An 11465-nucleotide genomic window follows, 5' to 3' on the forward strand; every position below is an offset into this window, starting at 1 on the left:
TGAGATGAATTTCAGAAATTACTGTTATCCTTAAAAAAGTAAGTAGGGGCTGCAGGATCTTATTTATTGGTGAATTGTATAAAATGAAGTTCTCATTTTAAAAATCTGCAGCTCTTTAGTGAATTGCTCTGAAGTGACCTCTCTCTCCTTTCATGGCACATGGACCACTGAAGATCACTTGATTTGAAGTGTGTCCCACAGAGCTGTCTGTCTTGGCAGAAAACAAATTAATGTCAACAACAGTTAGCAGGCTGGGTATTTACACTGACAGCAGTCCATTTAATAGTATGTAACCTTTTTATTGTTTCATTTGAAGGTTATTATGTGGCAATGCCTGCCTTTACCACCAAATCTACTATATGCAGCCTGCTAAAGAGGGACAGACTGTAGACATAATTATGATCAAGCCCCCTCTGTGTGCTGTTTAACCCTGTTGACCTTATGTGTTGAGAGAGCAGATCTTGGCCCTGTCTTCAGGCCGCTGATGTGTGACTGTAGCGCTCTGTACAGTTCATAAACAACAAATACCTATTTGTGCTGCTACAACTACCCATTTACACCAAAAGGGTGAACAATATCTACTTTTGAAGCACCCTATTGACAATTAAGCTATAATTATCACTAGAACTTATTTAATGCTTTCAAAAATATTTCCCATGACTTTTCCTCTTTTTGCTCCCTCTTTTTTTTTCTTCAGAAACTTGCATGAAAGGACTTAAAATGTAAACACTAGTTTATCTTGATATTTATACAGTAAAATACAATTAAAACTAATTTAAGATCTTTAGGTAGAGCTTGAAAATCTTTGCTCAGAACCACAGTACCAACAGTTCTGCTGCTGTTTGAACACAGAAGTGCTGTAGTTTTGACTGAGAAGAGCAGCACTTTGCATGCAGCTTTGACCCTCAGCCCATCAGGCTTCATAAACCAGGAGGTCCTCTCACACTGCCATTAGGAAACTCCTCAAAGCAAACCTTGCAGATCAAGTCCCCACACAATGCAGTGACAGCTTGTTTTCAATTTTGGCTAGGATGATTTTAGCTTTAACCTGTTCCAGGCTGATCCTTAACCTTGAGAAAGTCACCAGTGTGCTGCAGCTCACAAGGGCCGTGGCCCAACCACCAAGACTCCCCTTCACACTGCATCCTCCTCCTGCTGCCAAACCTGCCACTGCTGCCTCCAAATGTAGCTGCTGCTGCTTCTGCTTCACACTCACATTGCTGGAAAGGAGCTGGTTCAGCTTGCTAGAGGCAGATGTCTCTGCCCAGGGTAGTATTACGTGGCCCTTAGCATCCAGCAAAAGCTTATCTGGGGTAGTTTCCCTATGGGTGAATCCCAGCTGACAAACAACAACTATGACCAACATAGTTGCAGAAATGTAAAATTCTCGTTTTCTGATATGCTGTCTTGTTTCATCAGTAAGGTCATAATGTCACCTCCAAGAAATCTATGATGAGGTAAGGATTTCTCTTAGCCTGAAAACAATAAAATATTTTCAGTGCCTAGATTTCATCTGGCCAACCAAAATGCCTCCTTCTGCTGGGTAATGAGCCACCTGCTGTCTTTTTAACTGCTTGTGACTTGCTCCTAATTCCAAGATTGCTGTGCAGAGGCCCCTGGCTAGCCCCATGGGTTTGCTCACCTGGGTCCAAAAAACCTTGAGCACTCAAACTCCCTGGTGTGCCAAATCTATAATGTTCTTGTGCCTCCTTTAGGAAGTACCTCTTGCTTGTACTCACCCTTTACAGGATAACCACGAGGTTTGAGCCATTCTCTGGGGTGTGGGAGAGACTGGATTTGGTTCCCTCCTGTACCTCAGAGACTTCAATCCCATGTCCAAATTGAATCCTTTCTTAGCTAAGAGAGCACTTTAGCTATGAGGGTACCATCATGGAGTCATCCAAATTGTCTTACTGAATCTGTTCAGTTTTTCAGAGAAGACAGGCTACAGATTCCCTGAGAAAAGGAGTGAACATCCAAGCTAGGCTACTGGTTTGGGTTCTCACCTGGGAGGTGGAGTCTTTGCCCGCCTTCTGCCCGTATCTCTATGCATTTTACCTAATAATTAGGTAATGTGGAGTACTCACACAACCCATGACATAGACTGCCTCCTTCCCACCAGCCTGGATCTGCCTAATATTTTTTTAATTGCTCTTACGGTCCTTAGTCTTACTTTTTTTGGTCTCCTATCTTAAGAAAGGCATTGCTATTAGGAGAGACAGAAGACAAAATTGCCCTGTCATAACCTTGTGGTGTCCATGGCCCTGGCAAGGCAGATGACTATCGATTGCTGAAGTATTTGATTACATTAGCTAAGGCATAGCAGCCGCAGACTTTGTACTCTTTTCTCCCCTCACTTGCATCTGCGTGACCCTGGTAAGAGGAGTTTAACTGAGGTTACAAAATGAGCAGCCCTAGCAGCAAACCGAAATACTTGTATATAGCCCAATATAAGGAAAAAAAGAAATTCCTATCCAAAACTGTTCAAATAGTTCATCTGTATGTCTTTTGTCACAAAGTGGACGAGTGGTCAGGAGGTTATGCTGGATCTCTTTGGCAGTGTAACATAAGCTCAACCTTAACGAGTGGCATTGCTTCACAGAGCCCTCTGAAGGTGTGCTGATGTGCTCCTCCAGTTACAGAAGTTCAGAACTGGGCATAAAGGGCTGGTCACCTCTGTTGTTTTATACACTGTGTGTCAGTCCACACATGATGGGTCCAGCTGTCCATGGAGAATTGCTAGCCCAGCAGCAGAGGAGTGGCAGGAGGCTGAGTGGCAAGGGCCACGCTCCCGCAGGAGTTTTGGCAGAAACAACTGAGCCACCCGTGCAGGACTCTGTGTAGGGTCTGGCCACAGTGCTGGCTCCTGCCCATTTACATCAACTGCAGTGAAGGTGTTGGACTTGGGTGGGATGGATGTGGACCCTGGTGCCTGTCTCCATTGTGGTTTGTTCGCCTGGGAATGGTCTCGCAGCCTCTGTTAGGAAATCTTTGAATGAGCTCTCCAGGGGAGCAGTGTGAGGTGTGCTAAAGCTGGACATTTAAAAGATGCAAATCTGTATTGTTATTATTACAAGGTAGTTGTGTTGCATGAACATTTGGGAGTTGTGGCGATTCCTTTTCATATCTGCCCTAGTAGGAGTATATCTCTTCTCCATCGGACTTGGATTTATTAAGATTTCTTTGGAAAAGAAACTTTGTACTTTGCATATTGGAGTAAATAATTTTTAAAGCGAAGTTGTTCATCATGTGTATCAATATGTATTATGAATTTTTAAACAAAATTAGTTATTTTAATTGCAAATAGACCTTTTAGAGCATAAGTTTATTTCTATTATAAATTTGTAGGGATTTATGCAAGTTGCAAGGAAGCACTTTTTGTTCTAGAATGTCAACAATTTTAGCATTGACTTCAAAGCCAAACATAAATTTGTAAATAGCAGTCCAGCCTGACAGAACGTCACAATTTTTATTTGCTTGTTCTTCATCTTCTTGGTGCAAAATTGGCTGAAGGCTATAGACAGAACCTGACGTATTTGTAGAATTTATCTGGTATATTCTGGACAATAAAGATAGGTCTAATCCTTACTAAAAAAAATAGTATGAAAAAGTATACCTCAGACAGAAACTGAAGCTTTTCCCTATTGCAATGAAAAATGTGGCATGGTTCCCCATAACTGAACATCTGCTTAAAATGCTGAAGTCCCTGTGAAGGGGTTGAAGGACCAGAAAGATGACACCATTACTTCCTAATACCCTCTCTAGATCTGCCCATGTTGCAAGTATCCAGAAGGAATGAAAAAGGAATATAATACAGGGAAGATTTAGTAGTTCAGGGAAGAGTGTATTTCAGAATCCTGGGAAAGAAAATGGGCATCTGACCTAATGCACAGACTGCCAGCATAGGAGGGAAGACTGGGTAATGAGGTTGGGCCAGTCAAGCAAAGCCTCAAGAATGTAATTCCAGTGGACCAGGATTGCCACACAGCAGGGGAAGGAGGACGAAGTGCCAAGTAGTCAATGCAAGCATGGAGACACTGGCTTTTGTATCTCCTGTGCTGTCTCTGAGAGCATCGACACTTGGGCATAAAGCCAGTAGCTACCCCGCAATGTCCAGAGCTTGATTTTAATCCTGGGGTGTTTTTACCTTCCTTTCAGCTCTCTTCTCAGCTCTAGAAGCTACTGAATACTCCAATTTCTCATAGACTGAGGGAGCTGAAAGAAAACATTAAACCACAGTCAAGGCAGTCTGCAGCAGTCAGTTTGAAGGAGACAAGAGGATGCAAAAGAAGGCTCAGTTTTCCAGGGAACATAGAATTAATTTAGCAGTTGTCTTCCTGTTTTTTGTTATTGGTAATTTTATGTTGAATTCATTTTCATCAAGGAAGGGTATTTAACTTTAAACATTGCATAGCCTTGCTACCCTCAAAAACTGTTGTTTCTAAGCAGGATGTATTTAAGAAAGGAGGAGCAGCTACTCTAATGGTAATGTGTGCCAGTGTACATGTGGTGATGATACTGTCAGGCTTTCATGTGTTCTGCGAGTCAGTGTTAAGTTACATTAATGAGCTATAATTTATATAAATCATACAAAAATATAATTGACAGAAGTATGAAAACCAAGCTGTATCTAAAGACTGGATACTTCCCTTACTAGGAAAACCAAAGTAATAATTCAAAGCCACTTGCATTACACATAGTAGTTTAATATTGTATGTATTGCAAATGGCAACAAATTGGTGTTCTCTAAAAAAGGGATTAAATACAATTACAAAGACAACACACAAGTAATAAATAATCACTCACTACAGAATCTTTTAATTTACTTTTGAATATTTAGCATGGTGGATAGTGAGAAAGGAGACTGATACATAGTTTAAAGCAGTTCTAGGACGCAATCCAAAATCCCATGCTCAGGATGAGCCCTATCAGCTAGACTGGGTGACTTGACAGAATGTGAAACTTGAAAATATCTAATAGGCCTGTATCTCCTCTTCTGTGATGAGGACTCTTGACTCTTACTTTCTAGTCAAGGACAAAAGGTCAGATCATAAGTCCTTAGACATGTACAAAAACAGGATAACAATATTTTTGGTCCATTTGTTCTTTTCATTGCCAGGTGATAAGAAAGCTATCTCTTTCAGCCTGAAGATGTTTCATTAAAAAATGGACTTTTGTGACATCAATCCATCTATCGTTTGCAGCAGAAAAGAACAGGGATGTTACACAAAACCTAATTATATTATCCCTGGAACAATCATTCTTATGGATGTGCCACAGCTAAAAGTGAAATGTGCGGGCATATTACCCATGGTAACTTTAGTGGAGTTAGACTAGGAAGACGTAAGAAGTGTGACCAATGGAGGCTTATGGAAATACGGAGTTCAGAGAATGGTGCACAATCCAACCAGAACCACTGGTGAATATACGGTGGCTATTCATTTGTCTCCATATTGACGCTTGAGCTAGTTTGTTTAAAGCTGGCTTAGGTCGCTTTGGCATAAATCTTTGAGAATATTAAGACATTAAAATGACAAACAGTTTAGAGACACATTTGGTTCAGCCAATATCATTTATTTTAACACAGTTACAACTTTCTGAAAAGAAGTATATTACAATGAATATAATACAAGTTTTGCAGTTTCACTAGAACGTGAACATTTTTGTAGATTTTCTTCAAGTCTTTTTCTAGTTTTTCATAAAACCATAAAAGTACTTCCCCAGAAAACTCTCCCCTCTGCACCACGAATCTGCCTTTATACAACAACATTTTTATTTCACCTGTGGGGAGAACCACCATGCCAACATTTCAATGATCAAATAGATGAAGTTTTAACTGTAGGTGAATTTTGACAATTATTTTGGATTAGCTGATTAATTTCTAACTAACTCTGAGAAAGTATTTGCTGACAAAAAAAAGAAATACTGTATATGCACAATCCAGAATCTTAACTTGCATTTCAAAATGGTTAGTAAAAGGGAAACATTTTTATCAACACAATGCATTACACCCACTGCATGCTGTTTCCATAATGGTATACATTATACATTTTCCATTAGATGATGATGGAAAGGAAATCTTCATATAGATTTTCCCCCAAGACTTGCAATGTTTCTTTTGCACATAAACATAAATATATGTAAAGTATATGTTATATAGTGTATTTGTGTAGTACATAGTTTTTATGTATAGTATAAAATATATATTCATAGACATTTCAGTCTATACCTGAAATCAATGTCATTGGTTGGTTGCAAAATACCCAGTCCTGCACGGGATTGATCTAAAGAAGGGCATTGCACATTATTGTCCACAAGCTCTATCTCAAAATACGAAAATATCAGAGCCAAAAACTGTTTAATTTCATGCACAGCAAATAACCTGCCAGGGCATTTTGCTATGCCTGTCCCAAATGGCATATAGTAATACTTCAACTTGCGACCGTTGCGGTAGAAGTCAGTCTTTTCTTCTCCATTCTCACTGAGAAAGCGATCGTATTTGAATGTCTGTAATAAAAGCCACAAAAATGTTACTTGGCATTTCAATACTTATGAAGACTAGATATATTAATGCCATTAAGACCCAAAATGCAGGCTGGGAAAGAAAAGCCTCTAGCATTAACCATTCGACAGAAGCACCAGACCCCATGTTTTGGAGAGGGTAGCCCCTGAGAAGTTCCGGTATGTGGGATACAGTCCCAGGTTCTTGCTGATAACTCTCCTTTTCTGACCTCTTAAAATAGGGATTTTAACCTGCATCCTTGTTCATGCAGCAACACTGAAAGTTTTCTCATTCTGTCTTTGGGAAAATATTACCTTATCCTTGTCTTCCCTCAATGCTCCCCATAATCGTGATATTTCCTCACTGAGGAAGGCAGTAAGTAGAAGGCTCTTTTGGGCTAGCAGCACACTTTTTGGTTACACTAAAACACGTTTTGCAAACGGTGCTTGCACTGACTATTCTTTATCTTGCCTTTCATCACATCTCCAGGTGTAAGAACAGACTGTCTGGAGTTTAACACAAAACTGGCAATGGGGGCATCTCTGATAAATGCTCTATTTAAAGGGACGTTAGCTTCTGCTAGAGCTCAGGGCTAAAGGCACTTCAATAAATACTTACCAAGGGATCAGCATAGATTTCTGGATCAAAATGCAACAGTTGAGGATAAAGAGCTACAATATCATCACTGCGAATGTTGTAAAAATCATTCTCTAAGTGCAAAGTGAAATCTTCCTTGGCAACTCGGAAAGTCATGGATGCACTCGATAGCCTCATTGCCTCCTTGATGATGCTGTCTGCAGGGAGAGGAAAAGGAATGATTACCATGGAAATAGAATGTCTATGCATTTTGAACTATTTCAAACCCATTAGCAAACCCTGCATTTATTAGAATAAATATTTTAACAATAACTTTCCAAAGGCCTAAGAAAGCATCTTTCTCATTTCTTTTTAGCATTATTATCCCTCCTGCAGATAACACCAAGAACATAATCCGCTTTCCCTTAGCTTATAGTTGAAGCAACAGAATATTAGAAAGTGTTTTCGCTCCGAGATAAAGAATAAAACAGTCAAAACTGTAAACATACCAAGAAACATAAATAGTGCAGTAATTAGGATTTTCTGAAACTTTGAGGTGGTGCATAGAGACCCAGTACTCATAAAAAGTAACTTTTTTTTTTCCCTTCAATATAAGCATATTTAGGGGAAAAAAATGCAACAGCAGTTAAAGGGTAACATTTTCAAAACTCCTCTCTGTAACTTGGACACTTGAATAATGTGCCTATAATTTCAAAAGTATTAAGAAGAAATAAAAGTCACAGTATTAGAAGATAATGCTTCACATCTAAGAACTGGGATATAAAATTTGGCATTACCCTGTTATTTGATCTAAACAAATTCTGTTACTAAACAAAATACTGTTCTGAATTATTCATGGATCTCCAATACCATGTTACATAGCTCTGTAGCAGTATTGAGACATACCATTACGCACAAAAAGGTGCTATTCATGTGAGTTTTGATACCCAGTACCACCTGGGACATTGGGAAGACTGTATTGGCTATTTCTAGGAAACATACAGGCTTTTGTTCTAGTCTTTGCTTGCTAATTCCATGGTAATTCTGTAGCAAGTATTTATATGGTAACAAATAGAAGACTGTGAAAATTGTGGTGTGATTTCTGGTACTCCTGCATAAAACAATCATACCTAGCACTGGCATATTATCCAGCTGTTTTCGGTTCAAGGAAATATGTTTGCCATCTAAGCTGATCTTCTCTCCGGCACTTTCCAAAGTCCTTTGCACTTCTTTGGTAGCAGCTCTCATTGCTTCTGGACTCCTAAGATCAAAAGAGCAGAAGTATAACATAGTTTTACAGTTAAGAATGCTTTAGAAAGGGGGTTTCCCATTAAATTTCTTCCTGACAAATTTAGTTTGTTAGCTGACAAGTAAAACCTTCTAAAATGAAAATGTTGCAGCAAAATGCTGCAACTACACTTTTTCATGTCTTGGCAAAGGTACAATAGCTTCAGAAAAAGGAAAAGAACCCCAAGTATTCGATTCAGTCTCCAATGACAAGTGGGACAGAACTGATGTACATAATTCAGGTAATAAACACTAATGTCACTAAAAAGCAATGCCAAGAATAAGAAATAAAATTATCAACTGTAGATTAGGAAATAGCTGCACTGTGGGTAGAAAGTTTAGGAACAGAATCATAGATTAGATTTGTAACATGACTTATGCTGGATGATGACCTATCATGTGGCAATATTCTGTCTAGCTGAAGAGAATCATCTTAATACTAAAAGTCCACATAGCATCATTCACTGTCCAGACTTTCTTACAGACATGGAGAATATGAGCTGTGGTGACATACGTATAGATAATACAGGCTGCAATAATGTCTTGGTGAAGGCACAATCAGTCTGGGTGTTAAAAGACTCCAAGGCAAGAAGACCTAAAGCCAATGCATTCTTGGAATGAAAAGTACTGAAGACCCTCAGATATTAGCATTGGCAGGTAGGTATGAGGGTGCAAGACACTGGCTAAATAAAAACATCAGCAATTTAGATACTTAAGAGTTAGTCATACTGAAGTAGAGGCCCACTCTAAAATGGACATTGAATTGTATTATCTGAACTGTGTACTCCTCTCATGAGTAACAAGCTCAGCAGCTGCAGCCTACACTTGCAGCTTACCAACATCTACCAACACGTAAACTGTTTTCTATTAAGTATCTCTGAAAACAATAATGAAGTTAAAGCTCATTTTGCCTGCCCTAGTGAGAAGGTCTAAAAATGTCTGATCATATTGTGAGCTTTCAATACAATAATTTTTTCACTGCAACCAGCACTTTTAATGTTGTATCATAAAGGTTTACTCCAAAGCCTTCTTGACAAAGTGTAGCATTGCCCTGGAGTGGTTTGTGGGGTTTTTTGACACTTCTAGAGAATTGCTCTGTGGTGCCACTACTTGGTCTCAGAGAAGTGAAGGAATTTCTGTGGAAGCCCAGAAAAACATGACACTTCTGTTGCAGTCAGTAAGATTTTTGACACTGATAAGGTATCAAGCAGTGGAATTCACCTGTGTTAATGAACTGGTTTCTGAAAGAGAACAAACATTTTCCTTTTTTGGAAACAAACAGCATTAGGACTTACTTAAGAAGGTAGAACAAGCTCCAGAACGTGGCAGGAATGGTGTTGGCTTGTGAGGCCCAGAGCACCGCCACATGGGTCTTCGCTTTTTCCATGTCGTCAAAGGTTGACAGAGTGTCATTGAGGAACATGCGGAGGGTGACGAGTTCAGAGAGGTTGTCCCTCTTCAGGAGGTTCTTGTGGAGAAGTGCCTCTCCCAGCTTCTCACGTGCGCTGTGGGCACTCTTGAAGAGGTGGATAGGCAGCCCTGCCACCAGGGCTGGAAAGATCCTGTCAAATTCCTTGAAGTTTTCAAGGGCATTTAGGATATGAGCTCTCTCAGTTTCCTGCTTTGATGATAGATTTTTATCATGATTTGAATTAAATTCTTTACCAAAAAGCGTTAAAAAGCCAGACTCGAACATCACCTGGCAACAGAACTTATAAAGTCCTTCTGTCACCCAGGCATTAGACTGAAGTTTAGATTTTCTTGACTGCAGCATGACGTATTGTAGGTTTTCCATCATTGCTTTAATGAGGGCATCTAGGGCATTGCCTTGAAGGGTTCTAATGAAAGTCTGATGGAAATTTTCAGTGGTGTTTCCCTCTGCTGGGTCAATGCTACCATGCCCAAAAGCCTGTCAAAAAATAAATTGTATGCGTAATAAATGAACCATAACTTTCATGATAAAGTCTAACAGAAATTAAAGCCAAAGAATAACTTCATAGCTTACTAGAGGGGAGCATAATAAGGGCTATTAATATGAGAACTGATACTTTCTCAGTGAACTATAGCAGTTAAGTAGGCAAATCAAATTAGATTCAAATAGATGCTTACAAATAATAATTGGATGGGGTTACCTAGACCTTCTTTCAACTCTCATTGGCATCAACAAGAGACTTTTGGCTTACTTCTGTAAGAGTTTGACTGAGCTTCTACTGTCCCGCATCAATTTTTTAAGATATTAGGACCAAATCTTCCACAATGGTGGGCAACTCCTGAAGAAGGTTTCAGGTTCAGCAACCTGTATTATCATTTTGCAGATGGTGCTAATTGTATTTCTCCTTTAGCAATTTAGGATACTACAAGACTAAATAATGTCATTCTTGGACAATCCAAATCACTACAAACTTCCTTTCCATTATGGAAAGGGAAAAAGAGACCTCAATGTTTTAAATGAACAGAAGTGCAGAAATGTGAACCCAATTGTATTTCAAAGGCATAGTTGTGCTATAGGGATTAACTGGGTGCATCTGCCTTGTCAGCAGATACTTCGCATGTTAGATATTAAAAGCATTTTTAAAGTGGTACCTTGGCAGAAGTAGCAAAATGGAACTTTTTCCAGTCCAGGTGTTTTCCCTGGCGAATCAATGCATGGTACGAAAAAGGGTCAGTGAGGAAATGAATGTATTTCCCCGCTACTCGGCAAGTGAAAATGTGACCATGTTTCTTCTGCTTTTCTCTGAGGAATTCAAGGGGGTTGGCACCAAACTGTAAGGCACAGCCCAGGTATGGGAGGAACCCATTTTCAAGTGGTGGCTCACCTTCTCGCCTACAAAACACAAACAAAAGCTGAATTTAGAAGTACATAGAAAGACCTCTCCTCCAGGAATACCAGGTAAGTAGAATAATAATGCTAGGCTTTTTGTAATGTGAAAAAATATTTTTAAAAAACCCCAAACAAAACCAAACAAATAGTATATTGACAAATAATTTTCTCCCTTTTAAGAAGTAAGCCTATTGGGAGGTCTGTGGTGTACAAGAAAGAATAACTTTAACAGCCTATATTACAATAAACAGTTTGCTTATGTCATTTTTCTTTTCCCTA

At 39.3% G+C, this 11465-nt stretch overlaps 1 protein-coding gene across 1 annotated transcript in view; it reads right to left on the reverse strand.

The window, feature by feature from the left end:
* Positions 1–5551: 5551 nt before the first annotated feature.
* Positions 5552–11465, reverse strand: part of LOC104541850 (cholesterol 7-alpha-monooxygenase) — a 7125-nt gene continuing 1211 nt past the window's right edge. The window contains exons 2-6 of the mRNA XM_010186000.1: positions 10949–11189; positions 9661–10274; positions 8209–8339; positions 7121–7296; positions 5552–6507 (exon numbers count right to left, since the gene is read on the reverse strand). Coding sequence (XP_010184302.1) covers positions 6208–6507; positions 7121–7296; positions 8209–8339; positions 9661–10274; positions 10949–11189 — 1462 coding nt within the window. The 3' untranslated portion in view covers positions 5552–6207. The remainder of the gene's footprint in view (positions 6508–7120; positions 7297–8208; positions 8340–9660; positions 10275–10948; positions 11190–11465) is intronic.

This window comes from Mesitornis unicolor, unplaced genomic scaffold (genome assembly GCF_000695765.1).
Source record: "Mesitornis unicolor isolate BGI_N332 unplaced genomic scaffold, ASM69576v1 scaffold23636, whole genome shotgun sequence".
Lineage (NCBI taxonomy): Eukaryota > Metazoa > Chordata > Aves > Mesitornithiformes > Mesitornithidae > Mesitornis > Mesitornis unicolor.